The sequence below is a fragment of the Brassica rapa genome, chromosome A09 (genome assembly GCF_000309985.2).
Source record: "Brassica rapa cultivar Chiifu-401-42 chromosome A09, CAAS_Brap_v3.01, whole genome shotgun sequence".
Classification (NCBI taxonomy): Eukaryota; Viridiplantae; Streptophyta; class Magnoliopsida; order Brassicales; family Brassicaceae; genus Brassica; species Brassica rapa.
The window spans coordinates 9,564,656-9,580,789 of record NC_024803.2 but is presented as its reverse complement, the minus strand read 5'-3'; the positions used below and the strand labels follow the sequence as shown (position 1 = coordinate 9,580,789).

The window sequence follows — 16,134 nt, the reverse complement described above, 5'->3', positions numbered from 1 at the left end:
GAGAAAAAATAAACCAATTGAAGTGCATAGATAGAGAGACCCAAAAGGAAAATGCCAAATGAATCAATCTCATAAAGAAAAGTAGATGGTAGGGGTCCACTATAGATGTGCTCACATACATGCTCCACGAACTGCTGTTCCTTTTTAATTTAATTTAATTTTTATCTATTTGGATGAATAATTTTATACATCTTATCTATGAGACTATGGACATCATCGCAGATACTTATTTACATTTATTTATTCATTTCTCTTCTTTTGCGCCTATAAATAGCAACCCTCTCTCATTCTCTCAAGTACTCTGACATCAAAACAATCAAACAACTAGCTACTTCAACCAAATACTTTCAAAGAAGAGAGAGAGAGATGGAGAAGAACATTAAGTTTCCAGTTGTAGACTTGTCCAAGCTCATTGGTGAAGAGAGAGACCAAACCATGGCTTTGATCAACGATGCTTGTGAGAATTGGGGCTTCTTTGAGGTACAAGCATATATATTATTATATCTAGCTTTTTGAGTTTGTGTACTTAATTGGTAATACGGATCTTTTTGTTTGGTGGTTAACTTGATTTTCCAGATAGTGAACCATGGTTTACCACATGATTTGATGGACAACGTCGAGAAGATGACAAAGGAACATTACAAGATATCAATGGAACAAAAGTTCAACGACATGCTCAAATCCAAAGGTTTGGAAAATCTTGAGCGAGAAGTTGAGGATGTTGATTGGGAAAGCACTTTCTACCTTCGTCATCTCCCTCAGTCCAATCTCTACGACATTCCTGATATGTCTGATGAATACCGGTACATATATATTTTTTCTTCATAAAATCAACTTTAAATCATATGTTATGGTAACCAAAATATATCATATGTTATATCCCCTTTAAAAGGGCCACTCTGCCTCTTTTACCTATATTAAAAAGATTTTTGTGATATTTTATTTCTAAACAAAATAACTATACTTTGTTAGCTAGTAAAAACAGTTTTAGGGAATTTGTTTCACTTTAGAACCTCTAATCCTTTTTGTGTAATGAAAATAAAGTTGAGAAGAAACGTCTAAAAATTTAACACACTTATTTAAAAAAGGCATACTGAAATGTTTTTATTTTGCAGGACGGCCATGAAAGATTTTGGTAAGAGATTGGAGAATCTTGCTGAGGATTTGTTGGATCTATTGTGTGAGAATTTAGGGTTAGAGAAAGGGTACTTGAAGAAAGTGTTTCATGGAACAAAAGGTCCAACCTTTGGGACTAAGGTGAGCAACTATCCAGCTTGTCCTAAGCCAGAGATGATAAAAGGTCTTAGGGCCCACACTGATGCAGGAGGCATCATCTTGTTGTTTCAAGATGACAAGGTCAGTGGTCTCCAGCTTCTTAAAGATGGTGACTGGATTGATGTTCCTCCACTCAACCACTCTATTGTCATCAATCTTGGTGACCAACTTGAGGTATGAATATGTTCACACCACATTTTCAAAAAATCTTTTGTTAAAAAATCCAATGTTCGGTATTGAGTATTGGTTTGGTTCGGGTTTGATGTAACTGGAGAAAATAATTAGTAAATGTTATAACAGAGATTATTAAACTAGAAGAGCAACGTTTCCAACCTCAAATGGCTTTGGCACATTTATTTGTATTGTTCTCAAATGGTTTCTTCGGAAAAGGCTAAGGTTTAACTGGAAAATATTTTCCTTATTGAATGTAGGTGATAACTAACGGCAGGTACAAGAGTGTGATGCACCGTGTGGTGACTCAGAAAGAAGGAAACAGAATGTCAATTGCATCTTTCTACAACCCGGGAAGCGATGCTGAGATCTCTCCAGCTTCATCGCTTGCCTGTAAAGAAACCGAGTACCCGAGTTTTGTTTTTGATGACTACATGAAGCTCTATGCTGGGGTCAAGTTTCAGCCTAAGGAGCCACGCTTCGAGGCAATGAAGAATGCTAATGCAGTTACAGAATTGAACCCAACAGCAGCCGTAGAGACTTTCTAAAAACAAAGTGGAGTTTGAGCGAAAGCAAAGAAACAAAAATGTGTTTTGTGTTGTGTGTTTACGTCAATAAGTTAAAGACTGATATTATTGTTGATATAATTAAGATGTCTGGCGGTTAATTGTTGGTCAATGGTGTTTAAAGTGTGGGGTGTTTATTTATGTTTATGGAAGATGATAATAATAAAAATAAATAATATGATAACTGTTCTAAGAGATCTAATGTGTTTAACATCAAAACAAGTGAAACTCTCTGTTTCATAAATCAGAAGCTTAACATCAATGAATCTAAATAAGGTTTGTCCTCACAACAGAAACTAAAACAAAACAAGATTGTTTGAAAATTTTACAAAACAAGTGCCCTCAAAAATTCATCACTTTTCAGGTGAAAATCATTCGCACAATCATCATATCCAACATAAGTTACAAATGGTTAAATCTTCCCACATTTTTGAGGTTAATTTTGTAATCATAAACCATTTATTATTCGAGAATTGGTTTCCGTTTCATAGCACATGACATCAAATCTCTAGTTAACCTATTAGAGCCAGGTTACCAAAATGGAAAAGTAGAACTTTGTATGAAGGAGATGACAAAATGTATTTATGAAACGTTCTCTTATCATTCACGGTTACAGAGTTCAAATGTACAGGACTGAAAACCTTAGCTTACAGGACATGTCCTGCATAAGTCAGACGAACAATCAAAGGCTACAAATGAATTTGACAGCTCAATTAAATTTCTTTACTGGATCTGTTATTCAAAAACATTTCTAACAAATTTTAGCCCATTTTAATAATAGGCTCACAAAACATCATAATTAATTATTATTGAGCTGAAAAAGTCACAGGCCCATCACTGAAACGAACGGAGTAACATATCATTTAGGACATACAAGCTTTTACGTGTAGGGTCATCAAATACCAAACAAGTTTCTGCAGCTTTAACGTGGTTCCGTTGTGGGTCACCACGTGTAGGAATCCACTTGGTAAACATATTTTATCTGAATGATAATAATCTAGTACGAAAAGGTCGTGAATTGGATCACTCACGGATTGTTCACGAATGGTTGTCGCCACGAGCATGATTAATGAAGGATTGTTAGTGTGAAATTTTTATCGAAATATAAGAAACCGTTTTTTGAGTTTGAAATAAAGAACCTAAAAATCAACTCTTAAATAAGAAAAGTAATGTTTCGCCTTTTGCACAGTTGCTTCAGTTCATATTACCCAACTAAATCGAAAAAAGAAAAATATCATTTAAATTATCGACTTTCAAAAATTTCAAAGTTTGTTGAAATAATTCATCAATTTATCGTAAACAAAAATTTTTTTTCAAATTTTATTGACAAACTAATTTAATCATAAATTTTCGTTGACCATAAAATAGTTTAGTCGTAACGTTAATTAGCACTTATAGTTGAACAACAGTCTATTATGACTTTTAAAATTGATGTTTTTTTGGCACAAATATAAATCAACACTTTTCCAAAACATTAGATTATAAATATTGAAAAATATATTTTGAATAACTCAACATTAACAAAATAAAATTATAAATAAGAAATAATTCAAACAAAAAATATAAACGCTTTTAATTTCGCAATAGAAAATTTTCTATAATTTTCATTTATATTATAAATATTTTTTTAATATATCATTAATTGAATATCGAGTTATAAAGATCTTTTAATTGAGTATCTAGTTATAAGAAAAAGTTATCGGTTGATAAATTCTTCATGATTCTTTATGTCTATAAATGTGTTACAAGATTCTTTCTCCATTTAATGCAAAATAAGATTTACCGAAAACTGTTATGATCCAAAATGTTGCTACATCAATGGAATCATGAATAATCCATTTATCATTAATTTTATTCTTCTGAAAATTAAAAATATATAATACTCTTTATGTATCACAGTAAGTGAGTTTTAAGATTTTTGCACACCGATTAAGAAATTACAAAAATTTATTCAATCTTTTTTATTTGTATAAAAATAACAATAAATATAAATAATTCAATCAATAAAAAAATCATACTGCAAAATAAAAATAGTTAAAAACATAAATTGCATTTACTTTTTACATGGGAACTTAAAAACATCACTTAAAATGAAATAATTTTTTTCTTTTAAAACACCATTTAAAGTGATACGGAGGGAGTAATATTTTACACACAAAATAAAAAATTTGCCAATAAAACTATGAAACACAATCCAATTAGAACTATATGAATAGGCACTAAACGTGACATAATTATCGTAAACGTTATCATAAATAATTATAAATTTCTTGATAGTTACTTAATAAATAATTATTAAACTAATGATATATTAACTAACTATTTTGTAATATAAATTAAAATATAAACTTTATTTTGAAGAAAATAGTGAAAAGTTATATTTTATTTATTATATATTCATATTTATAAGTGTTATATTGGGCTTTTGGCAAAAATGACTCAAAGTCAAACACAAAACTAATCCATGATTTTTTTTTTTGAATTCTCATTAGCCCTATTAACCCCCAAAAGTTTGAATTATTCACGAAAATACCATTATTTTTGAATTTATTTTTTAAAAAATTGTTGTTTTACTCAATCATCCTCGTCTTCCTCTTTTATTTACAACATTGCCACTGTTATCAATATATCAACCACCATGAACAAACAATTTCAAGCTCTAAATGCACCTAAAATCAACATCTACATTTTCATATTCTTATTTCTTACACATACAAACAATTTCCCTTTCACTTCCTCTTTTATTTCATCTCAAAATCCCAACTTTTTATTTCAAAATTTATAAGCTTACTAGAGTTACTCAAGTTCATGATTCTTAGTCAAGAACGAGTAAGTAACTTTCATTAAGAAATGATATGTGCTTAGAGAAGCTAAACATGAACCTCATTGGATCTAACAATGATTTTTGAATATTTTTTTCCAGATATATTTGCTAGAAGACTTTCGTGTAAGTATTCTACAATTAGAAAACTTATACGGAAGTCTTCTGGTCAATGTAGGTGTTAGTTTTGCAATCAATTTTATGTCTATTTTTTGGAGACGACTTCTCTGGAAGTCTTCTAGGATAAATATGTTAGTTTTGCAATTAACCCGTAAGTCTTCTAGGATAAATATTGCGTCAGAAATTTGACCAACTAACATATTTATCTTAGAAGACATCTCTGGTATTTTTAAGATTTTTTCAAAAACAAAAGTAAAACAATATTTACAAAAGAAAACTTCCCAAAAAGTCTGATGTAGAGTAGACTTTTCTGGAAGTCTTCCTTTGTAAATTTTTAATTGCAAAACGACCTAAATGAAAGACTTCGTATCTTTTGAACGACTTTTGTGAAAGTTTTCTACGTCAATGTTTAATAAAATTTCATTTTCTCTAAAATTATAATGACTTTTTAATATTTTCTTGTTAATTCATGTATATTAGTCAATAATGGGGCTCCTGAATGAAATTAATAACTTAATTGGTTATAATTATGAGGTTACCAACATTCATGATAATTAATATTTCTGGTTTATTCCAGAAGACTTACGTGCAAGTCTTCTACGTTAGTTTTTGTAAATTTGTTAAGTAACTTAAAGATATATTTTTTAACTTTCAAACGTGTTAAGTAACTTCAAGAATATTAAGTCATATGGTTTAATGTGTCTTCTTAAATCATAAGATATACTTTTTAACTTTCATGAAATTTAATTGTTCAATTTTCATTTACAATTTGAGCTATCCGTTTAAATTTAAATTTTCGCTTAAAATTTAAGTCTTCCGAAGATTTACCAGAAGACTTCGAGTGAAAGTGTTATATGTTCTTATCTTATGTAATTTTTGATCTTTTATGAATTAAAAACTATGTTTTTGAGATGTCTTCTCCCTTACTTTAGTAAATTTGACTAATTTTTTGTGTTATGTGTTTTGCTATTGAAATTGTATATAACTTCAATAACGTCAGGATAATATTGTACACATGAACATATTTACCAACTTTTCATTAAAACCTCTTCAAATTTGTAAAATAATCCACAACTAAAAGAGCACACTTACAAATTACAACACAATTCATAAACAAAACTATTACACTTGAATTTAGAAATCATTCCTCCACATAGATAAGTTTTGACTCCACTTGACATACACATCATAAACTTTGATAGTCCTCGTGTTCAGGTTTCAGGTTTTTGAAGACTCCGTGGAAGACTTATAGAAAGCCTTCCACGAAGATTTCCTAGAAGATTTCGTGGAAGACTTCCAGGAAGTCTACCTCAAATTTAAAACTTTCATCTGTTTCAACACACTCAGATCTGTTTACCAGAAGATTGGACAGCTCCTCCACTTTGATAGCTCCAGATCTGAAATTAAATCAAAGATTCTGGACATAATTTGGAAAAAAAAATAAGAGTTTTAAGTAACAAAAGGTTACCAAATTAAGAAAAAATCATAAATGGAGACTTAATAAAACGCCCAGATCTGTTTTCCTGGAAAACATGCATATTCAAAAGCATTCAAATGGCTTCAAAACATAGAAAAACTTGAAAATAAGGTAAGAGCATTAAACAACAAAAGAGTTTTCTAAAAGTAAAAGTTTTAAGCAACAAAAAGTTATCAAATGAAGAAAATCATACACAAAGACTTACCAAGATGCTCAAATCTGTTATGAAAGTGGAGACATGGAGAAATACTCCACCAGAAAACTTAGGCCATTAAATTTTAAAAGACTTCTGAAAAGATCTCCGAGAAGACTTAGCCCATTAAATCTTGGAAGTCTTCCATGTCTTTCTCAGATCTAAAAAACTACATATCCAAAAGCATTCAAATGACTTCAAAACATAGAAAAACTTCAAAATAAAGTAAGAGCTTAAAATAACAAAAGAATTTTTCGAAATATAAGAGATTTAAGCAACAAGAGGGTACCAAATGAAAAAAAAATATGATTTATAAATCTACCTTTAAAAGAGTGTAAGATGAGAACCATAAAATGAAAAACCTGCAAAAACAAAATAAATCAATGAGAAAGGCATGAGATAAAAATGAGAAATTAATATAAAGCTTGATGTGTTTATTAGTTCAAAGAGATTAGAGAGAATTTGGATAGTTTTAGAATGAAAAACATTACATTTTTGTTGCAGCCCTTTGAGAAGAACAGAGAGAATGTGTAAATTTTCTTTATATAAGGAGACAAAAATTCTAATAAGGTTAAATATTTTTGATTCGCCTAGAATGAAGTCTTCTATACATTATCTGTTGGAAGACTTAAGTCACCTGAACCCTAAACTTAAAATAACTAAGTAAGTAGAAACAAACACTTCATAAAACCTAAAATCAAATTTAAAAGTGTTTTTTTTAACTCTGATTTATTATGATATTACAATTATGAGAAAGATTACATAGACGAATCGACAACCGATAATACTACTTGCCTTATGAGGATCTACGCCTAACTGCATCACCTGAGCCGTCCAACGAAGACCTATGCCTGACCAGATTTATTTGCACCATGTTGAAGATCCCTTGTAAGTCTTTCTTCCATAGTCTGCATAATTGTTTAATAAATTGCTTTATCCAAGAATTGAAACCTGGACCTCCTATAATGCGCAATCTGCAAGAAATTGCATAGTCTGGGATTTGAACCCCATACTTGGATATAGAAGTTTTTAAACCTTAACCACTAGGCTACGGTGCTTTCACAATTTAAAAGTGTTTAATATATACAAAACTAAGCATAAGTTCAAATTTAATTTTTCAAAAAAAAAAGTTAAGTTTCCAAAATATAACCCTAAAAATACAGAAAATACTACAACATATGTTACCAAGCCCTAAATCAAAGAATACCATAACACACTACATTCACTCATCTATGTTGAAAACAATTCAATTTTACTAGATCTTAATTTATATCATTTACAAATATTTATAATTACATGATTCAATTTTACCCCATCAAAATATGTTTTATAAAATTTATAAAGTATTTTTAAAATCTACAATATGAGGAAGTTTTCTCGCAGAAGCCTTCTTGCAGATAAACTTACAGAACCACATAAAGACTTCCCGGGTGATATTCGTAAAAATGAATTCTGATTTTTTAGTTTGGTCATAAGGGTCTCATTATAATTTCACAAGGTTTTTGGGTTACTTTTGCATTCGATTGAAGTTGAGTTTGATTTTAAGTTTAAAATCAAGTTTTGAGTCATTTTTGGCAAATATCCATGTTATATTTGTGCCAAAAATATTGATTTATATTTGTGTAAAAAATAAAATCAACTTTGAAAGCTATTTTAGGCATATTGTAAGTCAACTTTAACTATTGACTAATGTTATGACCAAAATAGTATGATCAACGAAATTTTATGATTAAATATGGCTTGTCAACAAAAATCGAGTATTTGTTTTTGTTTACGAAAAAGTTGATGTTTTATTTCAACCAAAATTAAAAAATTGATGATTAAATGACATTTTCCAATTTCAAAATCAAATTAATTTAAAAGTAGGGTTTGCCAACGCTGTAAAGTTCTGCAAAAATAGTTTGCCAATGCAATGCCAAAACAAAAGTTAAAATAAGATAGTTCTTTTTAACGTACGGATAATTATGCTATTGTAATCTATAAAGAATATTACATACACGAAAATTTTACTTTCAACAATTTTATCAGCCCTATAAAAATTCATGTATCACTGCATTATTATGAACCGTCCTATGAGACTTCTTATAACTTTTGTACTCTATAATATGCATAATTTCCATTCTCTGAAGTTTGAATCCCATACCTTATAGCGAAGAAACATTAATGAATGTTTAGTTAAGCCGTTAGACTAAAAAAAACTTTCAAAAGACAAGATTGTTTATCAATAAAAAATTCTATGGAAACAAGATACAATAGTGGTAACGGGTAGCCGAGTGTCAAAACCTATTTTAACCCCACTAACGTTTCAAAATTTCAATAAATATTTTGATTGTAAAGAAGTCTATCTTCATCTTAATTGTATATTTTACATTTCTATAATTTTTAGGATAAGAATTTATTCTAGAGCATATATTTGCATAAATAACCGGTTATTTACTGTTCTCATTGAAAATATTAACTCCATTTTAAATCCCAATCAAAGTTACAGTTTGAATAAATATAATTTTGTTTTGTACAGTATATATCACTAGGATAAACCCGCCCTACGGGCAGACGAGTAAATACATTAAATTTTTTAAAATATTTAATTTATTTTTAACTAAAAGTAGCATTAACTTATCTAAGCAGATTGAAACCCAAGGATAATGGAAAGAAAGTTTTATGTTTTATTTACAGAGTTTAGCATTTGTATTTGTTTTTGTTTGTCTTATGTTTCTGTAAAGCATTTTTTTAGCTGAATAGTTGATGTAATTTATTCAGTTATTAAAATTTTATGGGCATTTAGTGTGTCTCTTTTGAAAGATGATTTGTATTTCTTCTTTTCAATTATTAACTGATGGTATTTATTTTAACGTTTCAATATCGACACTATTAAAACAGAAGTCATGATTTAGTTCATGTGTGATTTTTTTTTTTAATTTGGACAACCTTTAGAAAGTTGTTTAAATTATGTTTTCTTTAAATATTTCAGTTATTTGAATATTCTATAACAAACAAATCAAATATATATTGCTATATTTTCTCTCAAATTGTATCTGAATAAAAATATTTTCATATCCTTTTTACAATATAAAACATATTTCATTTTTCATTAAAATAAAGCTTTTAAATATTTAATCAATTTCGAATTTGTGTAAAATAAATGTATATTTCATTTTTCACTTAAACAAAAATTTAATTTTTTAATTAATTTCGTGTTTATTTGAAAACTAAATATATATTTCATTTTAACTAAAAACAAACTTTTAAAATATCTAATTACGATACTAATTTAATATAATAATTTTCAATTAAATTTTTGATCCTTAATCAATAAGATTTTTTAATTTAGAATTTTATATCACATGATTTAATATAGGGCAAATCTCCAAAATAGCACCTTTCTAAGTTTATATCACAAAAATAGCACTCAAAAACTAAAATAACCAAAATAGCATTTTATCTTTTGAAAAATTTAAAATTTTTTATTTTTCAAAATTTGAAATCTTATCCCCAAAACCTCACTTCTCAACTCTAAACCCTAAAACCTAAACTCTAAACCCTAAACCCTAAATTATAAACCCTAAACCCCACCCCTTGAGTGCTATTTTTGTGACTTTTGGACTTGAGTGCTAGTTTGGAAACAAAAACTTGATTTAGTGCTATTTTGATCTTTTTCTCTTTAATATATGCTATCACTGAAAATCCAAAACATATAAATTAAGTTACTGCTTGTGAACTATAAAAAATAGCTACCATATTAAAACCATATTTAATATGGTTTGGTTCGGTTTATATACCGTCAGTTTTCGTTTATTCGGTTTTATACCAAAAAACTGTAAATATATTTATCTTTTAAAATATTTTTTGAATTTTACTTTATAAGATTATATATCGGCTTTAAATATAGTTATAACATGGCGATATTTTGGTTTTTAAATAATTTATTTTTCATTTTACTATATAAATAATCAGTAAACATATTTAGTTAATAACTGTAATAGTTTTATAGAATAAAAGTAAGAAATATCAGTAATCCATAATACTATTAAACAAAAAAGTAAAAAATATGTTTTTTTTTAATTTTATAAAAAAAAATTGAACTTAAAATAAAATATTAAATAACAAAAATAAACATTTAAGTAGGAAGAGCATACCAATAAAATAAATTAGGTATATATTATTTATTATATTATATAATTTACATATACTTATACTATTATATTTTAATTGATCGGTTTATTCGGTTTATTCGGTTTGATCGGTTTATATACCAAACCATATCCATATACCGCGGTTTCTTAAAAATGACATCCATTCGGTATATTCGGTACTACCAAATCCAAACCATTTTTTCTATTTCGGTTCGGTTCGGTTTTAATTGGTTCGGTTTTACCGGATTGAACACCCCTAGTTCTTAGTGTGTTTGTTTATCCAAATCCGAACCGAATCCTCAAAGATCTGAATCGAATACGAAATCCCAAAGAGACCCGAAAACGAACCCAAGCGACCCCCCCTAATCACTATTATATATCTTATATGTGTCATCATAGGTTACAGAGCTATGTGTTATCATATAATTAATCATATTTTATAGGTACCATCAAATAATTTTTTTTATAATTAATAATATTTTATAGGTACAATCATATAAATAATCACATATATTATATTTTTAAATTTCAAAGTGAAATATAAAAACCATAATTTAAGCTTGTGTTTGAAATTGGGCTTTGTATTGTATTTTTCTTATATATATTGAAAACATTTTTAAAATGGTTATTGGAAAATATGTTAGTAAAAATCAAATTTTGAATATATGTATATGTTTGAATGAATTTTTGATATAAATCAATTTTAAATTATTATTTTGATTTAAATATGTATATCAAGTAACATAAACTCATTACTTTTTAATATAATGTAATGGACTTCTAATTTTTTTAATAGCATTATTTTTTTTCCTAACTTAATGCTATCCATGTTTCCAAACAACACTATTTTATTTTTGAACTGCTATCTATGTTGTCAAACAAAATTTAAACTCTTCTACTTTAATAAGATAGATTTATTATCATATTCTAAAAAGATTATCAAAATTTTCAAAATTAAGCATTAAATGTAATTATCCATGTCACATTTAATATAAACCATGTCACATTTATTTAGTGAAAATGATGGTAAAGATGACATGTGTCAAAATTACTTTGCAAATAATATCTTGGATTGAATGTTATGTAACAATTTAAGTAGGTAACTTGGTGACTAATTAATTCAGTTCCAATTTAAAAAGACACCAGTTGGCATTAACATTCACAACACAACCCGAACAAGATTTGATTTGTTCTCATGAGAAGTTATAACTCTTTTCTCTAGCTCAAAAGGCCAACTTTTGAACAAAGCAATCACGAGAAACCTTTGAATATCTCTTACTTTGGATCCGTTCCTTGTTCACTTGGTTTCTTCTTTAACTTCCAAAACACAACTCGTATCATAACCTCTCTGGTGCTTTTCCATCTTCTCGTGTCTTTTTCCCCGGAAAATTTTCTCCCTCCTTTGTTGATTTTTCCCGGAAACTTTCCTTGTTCTTCTATCTTCTAGGAAAAAAGAAAGATGAAACCCATTTGTTTCCTTCTCTGTTTCTGTTTCCTTCCTGTAAAAGTCTCCTCCTTTTGACATAATCTTTCTTGGTTTAAATTATTAAAAACCTCTCTTTGAACATTTCTTTTCCCTGTTTCTGTTTTTGTTTATTTCCGAGAAAATTAATGAAACGGCGGCTATATTATCGGGAGATCCTATCGAATCCATGTTTCTGAATCAGTTCATGCACTTCTTGAAATCTATTCACACTTTCAGAAGGAAAACCCTAGTTTAACAAAACCCTAGATCCTCTGCTTTCAAAACCCTTCCTTGTCTTCCAAGCAAACTCTCCTCTGATTTTTCAACATGCCTGGTTCATGTTTCAACCCGTTTCGACGGTCTCCAAGATCCAAGTTCCCTGCAGAGGCTTCCTTCCCGGCCTTATCCGCTAAACCGTCTTCATCGAAAACAAACCGGTATGCAGAAAGTGAGACGATGGAGAAGAAGAGATTCGACAGTATGGAGTCTTGGTCGATGATTCTTGAGTCCGAGAACGTGGAGACATGGGAAGCGTCTAAAGGCCAAAGAGAGGAATGGACCGCTGATCTTTCGCAGCTCTTTATCGGAAACAAGTTTGCTTCCGGAGCGCACAGCAGAATCTACAGAGGGATCTACAAACAAAGAGCCGTCGCTGTGAAGATGGTGAGGATCCCTACACACAAGGAAGAGACAAGGGCTAAGCTCGAACAGCAGTTTAAGTCCGAGGTTGCTCTGCTTTCTCGTCTCTTTCACCCTAACATCGTCCAGGTCAAAAATCTCTCTATCTTTTTACCAAAGTCTAAACATGTTTTTATTAGATAAAGTAAGATCTTGGTTAGAAAGAAAAAAAAACAGAACAAAGATCTTGTCTTTAGAACATATAAGTCTCTAACCACTAGTTTATTTTAATACATAGTTTATTGCGGCGTGCAAGAAACCTCCTGTATACTGCATAATAACTGAGTACATGTCCCAAGGGAATCTCCGAATGTATCTAAACAAGAAAGAGCCGTACTCGCTATCTATCGAAACTGTACTAAGGCTGGCTCTAGACATCTCTAGAGGAATGGAGTATCTTCACTCACAGGGTGTTATCCACAGAGACCTTAAGTCCAACAATTTGCTTTTGAATGATGAAATGAGAGTTAAAGTTGCAGATTTTGGGACTTCTTGTCTTGAGACGCAATGCAGAGAGGCCAAGGGTAATATGGGAACTTATCGATGGATGGCTCCAGAGATGATCAAGGAGAAGCCTTATACTAGAAAAGTGGATGTTTATAGCTTTGGGATCGTTCTATGGGAACTCACCACTGCCTTGCTTCCGTTCCAAGGCATGACTCCAGTGCAAGCCGCATTCGCAGTCGCTGAAAAGGTCAAGTCTCTGAACATCTTGTTATCATTTTGTGAAAGAACATTGAGATTGTGTCATGTGTGTAGTGTTTGCTTGGGATACAAGTCATACTTGAATATGTTACGTGCATGAGACACTAAATATTTATCTATTAATATGAGCAGAACGAGAGACCGCCATTGCCGGCGAGCTGTCAACCAGCACTAGCTCACCTGATCAAGAGGTGTTGGTCGGAGAACCCCTCGAAGCGGCCGGACTTCTCAAACATCGTGGCGGTACTAGAGAAGTACGACGAGTGTGTCAAAGAAGGGCTGCCTCTGACATCACACGCAAGCCTTACGAAGACTAAAAACGCTATTCTTGATCGCCTTAAAGGCTGCGTATCATCCATCAGCTCAACATCGTCCTCCTCCTCTGAACCTGAAAATGCCTAGTAATTTAAAGTTGTTTAAGTACCATAAACCACTCTCATTGTAAAGATTACTGTTCTTCTTCTTCTTTTTCTTTCATTAGTTATTTTATTTCATTATTCATCTACGCGATGTTATGATTCGGGTTCCTCGTAATTTTAATTAAACTGGATATTTACAGTTTGTGTTCATAATTTTTGTAGGTTTTTTCTATTTTCATTCTTCAAATCTCAATGTGTACTTCTTTCTAACATCATCATCACCGGAAAAACTCCAAAATCTTCTTCATCTGCCGAAACTATCTCCTTGTAAACCTCATATTGCTTTGTATGTTATACTCACATTAGATTATCCGTCAGAGACGGTATATGTGCTAAAGCTAGCTTAATTAATAGGTTCAAATCATCTTTAACCGGGTTCATCTCTAATCAATAAATCATCTTAATATTCTTCACCGAGTTCCGAACTCAACACGAAGACTTCTTCTTTCATTACGTGCCGAGTTTAGATTAATCAAAAAGTTTTCGGGGAGGGAATCAATTAATCAAAACACATGATCACGTAAGGCTCGTTTGTACATCTAGAAGATGCATCCATATGGTTCATCTATATGTTTTATCCAGATGAAACATCTGGATGTTGTTCGTTTTTTCATTTCATCCATGCATCTAAATGAATTATCTGAATGCAGCTATGTTCCTTTGCTTTTTATTTTTTAACTTACATGTGCATCCAGGTGGATTTTTAATAAAATGACTAAAATATATTTTTTTATGTTTCGGCGGAAAAATAGCAGTATAACATTTTTACGGTTTTGGCGGAAAATATTTTTGCTGTTTTTTAGAAAAAATGTGTTTTTGATGAAAAAGTGCATTTTTGTGATTTTGGCGGAAAATACGTTTTTATGGATTTGGCGAAAAATAAGTTCTTGCGGTTTTGGCGGGAAAAGTACGTTTTGCGGTTTAGGTAGAAAATGTGTTTTTGACGAAAAAGTGCGTTTTGAGGGTTTGACGGGAAAAGTTTTTTTTCGCGATTTTGGCGGAAAAATACATTTTTGAGATTTTTGCGGAAAATGTGGATTTTTGATTGACGGTAAAAGTGCATTTTTGCTTTTTTGGCAGAAAATATTTTTTGCGGTTTCGGCGGGAAAATATGTTTTCCAGTTTTGGCGCGAAAATACCTTTTCCAGTTTTAGCTAAAAAATATATTTTCTAGTTTTGGCGGAAAAATGCGTATTCCGGTTTTGGCGGAAAATACGTTTTCCAGTTTTGGTGGAAAAATACGTTTTTCCGGTTTTGGCGGGAAAATGTGTTTTCCTGTTTCGGCGAGAATGCGTTTTCCGGTTTTCGTGAGAAAATTGTGTTTTCCGGTTTTGGCGAGAAAATGCATTTTCTGGTTTTAGAAGGAAAATTGTGTTTTTCTGGTTTTGACGAGAAAATGCTTTTTGGGGTTTTGGTCGGAAAATGCTCTTTTGGGGTTTGGCGGAAATATGCGTTTTTGGGTTTTGGCTGGAAAATACATTTTCCGGTTTTGGCCGAAAAGTGTGGTTTTACTGGTTTGGCTGTATAGTGTGTGTTTTATGGAAATGTGCATTATACGCTTTTTGAGGAAAAACACATTTTGCGGTTTTGGCGAAAAAATGTGTTTTCAGTTTTTGCGAGAAAAATATATTTTTTGGTTATGACAAAAAAATGTATTTGCAAAATAATAGGATTTACGGTTTAAAAATAATATTTTGATTTTAAAAGGTCATTTTTGTCATTTATCATTTTGAACTAAACTAGATGCATCTACATCTAGATGCACGATCAAGACTCACCTTTATTTGGGTATGAATTTGAGAAGAGTTTTTAAAAATTCAGCTGGATGATCCATCTGGATGTAGCATTGTAATGCACAAAACGAACATCGATTTGCATCTTCATCCGGATGGATCACACGAACATCACCTAACTATATGCACAATGTTATGCGCGACTGACATCAAACGTGGACTAATCCAGATTGGTACATAGTGGTAGATAACGCTAACCAAAATGGCCTTTCAAGCAACTGTCATCAATTGGACTGGGAGAGAGAAAAAATGGAAGAAGTCATCATCAACCTCATCACACCCTTCTACAACTCGCCTCCGCCACTCAAAGGCAGATAA

General features: G+C 30.7%; 2 protein-coding genes and 1 long non-coding RNA gene across 3 annotated transcripts; 2 read left to right on the top strand and 1 right to left on the bottom strand.

Annotated features, from left to right (window-relative positions):
* Positions 1-219: 219 nt before the first annotated feature.
* Positions 220-2,207, top strand: LOC103838399 (1-aminocyclopropane-1-carboxylate oxidase). Its single transcript, XM_009114835.3, has 4 exons — positions 220-480; positions 577-803; positions 1,116-1,449; positions 1,707-2,207. The coding sequence occupies exons 1-4, from the start codon at positions 367-369 to the stop codon at positions 1,992-1,994; spliced, it is 963 nt and encodes a 320-aa protein (XP_009113083.1). The 5' UTR covers positions 220-366; the 3' UTR covers positions 1,995-2,207.
* On the bottom strand, positions 2,050-7,377 carry LOC117127998. Its single transcript, XR_004451064.1, has 2 exons — positions 6,422-7,377; positions 2,050-6,350 (listed from the first exon to the last, which is right to left on the bottom strand). It is a non-coding gene; the product is annotated as an uncharacterized LOC117127998 (long non-coding RNA).
* Positions 7,378-11,547: 4,170 nt separating this feature from the next.
* On the top strand, positions 11,548-14,216 carry LOC103838398 (serine/threonine/tyrosine-protein kinase HT1). The gene is made up of 3 exons (XM_009114834.3): positions 11,548-12,989; positions 13,138-13,593; positions 13,737-14,216. The coding sequence occupies exons 1-3, from the start codon at positions 12,549-12,551 to the stop codon at positions 14,004-14,006; spliced, it is 1,167 nt and encodes a 388-aa protein (XP_009113082.1). The 5' UTR covers positions 11,548-12,548; the 3' UTR covers positions 14,007-14,216.
* Positions 14,217-16,134: the final 1,918 nt, after the last annotated feature.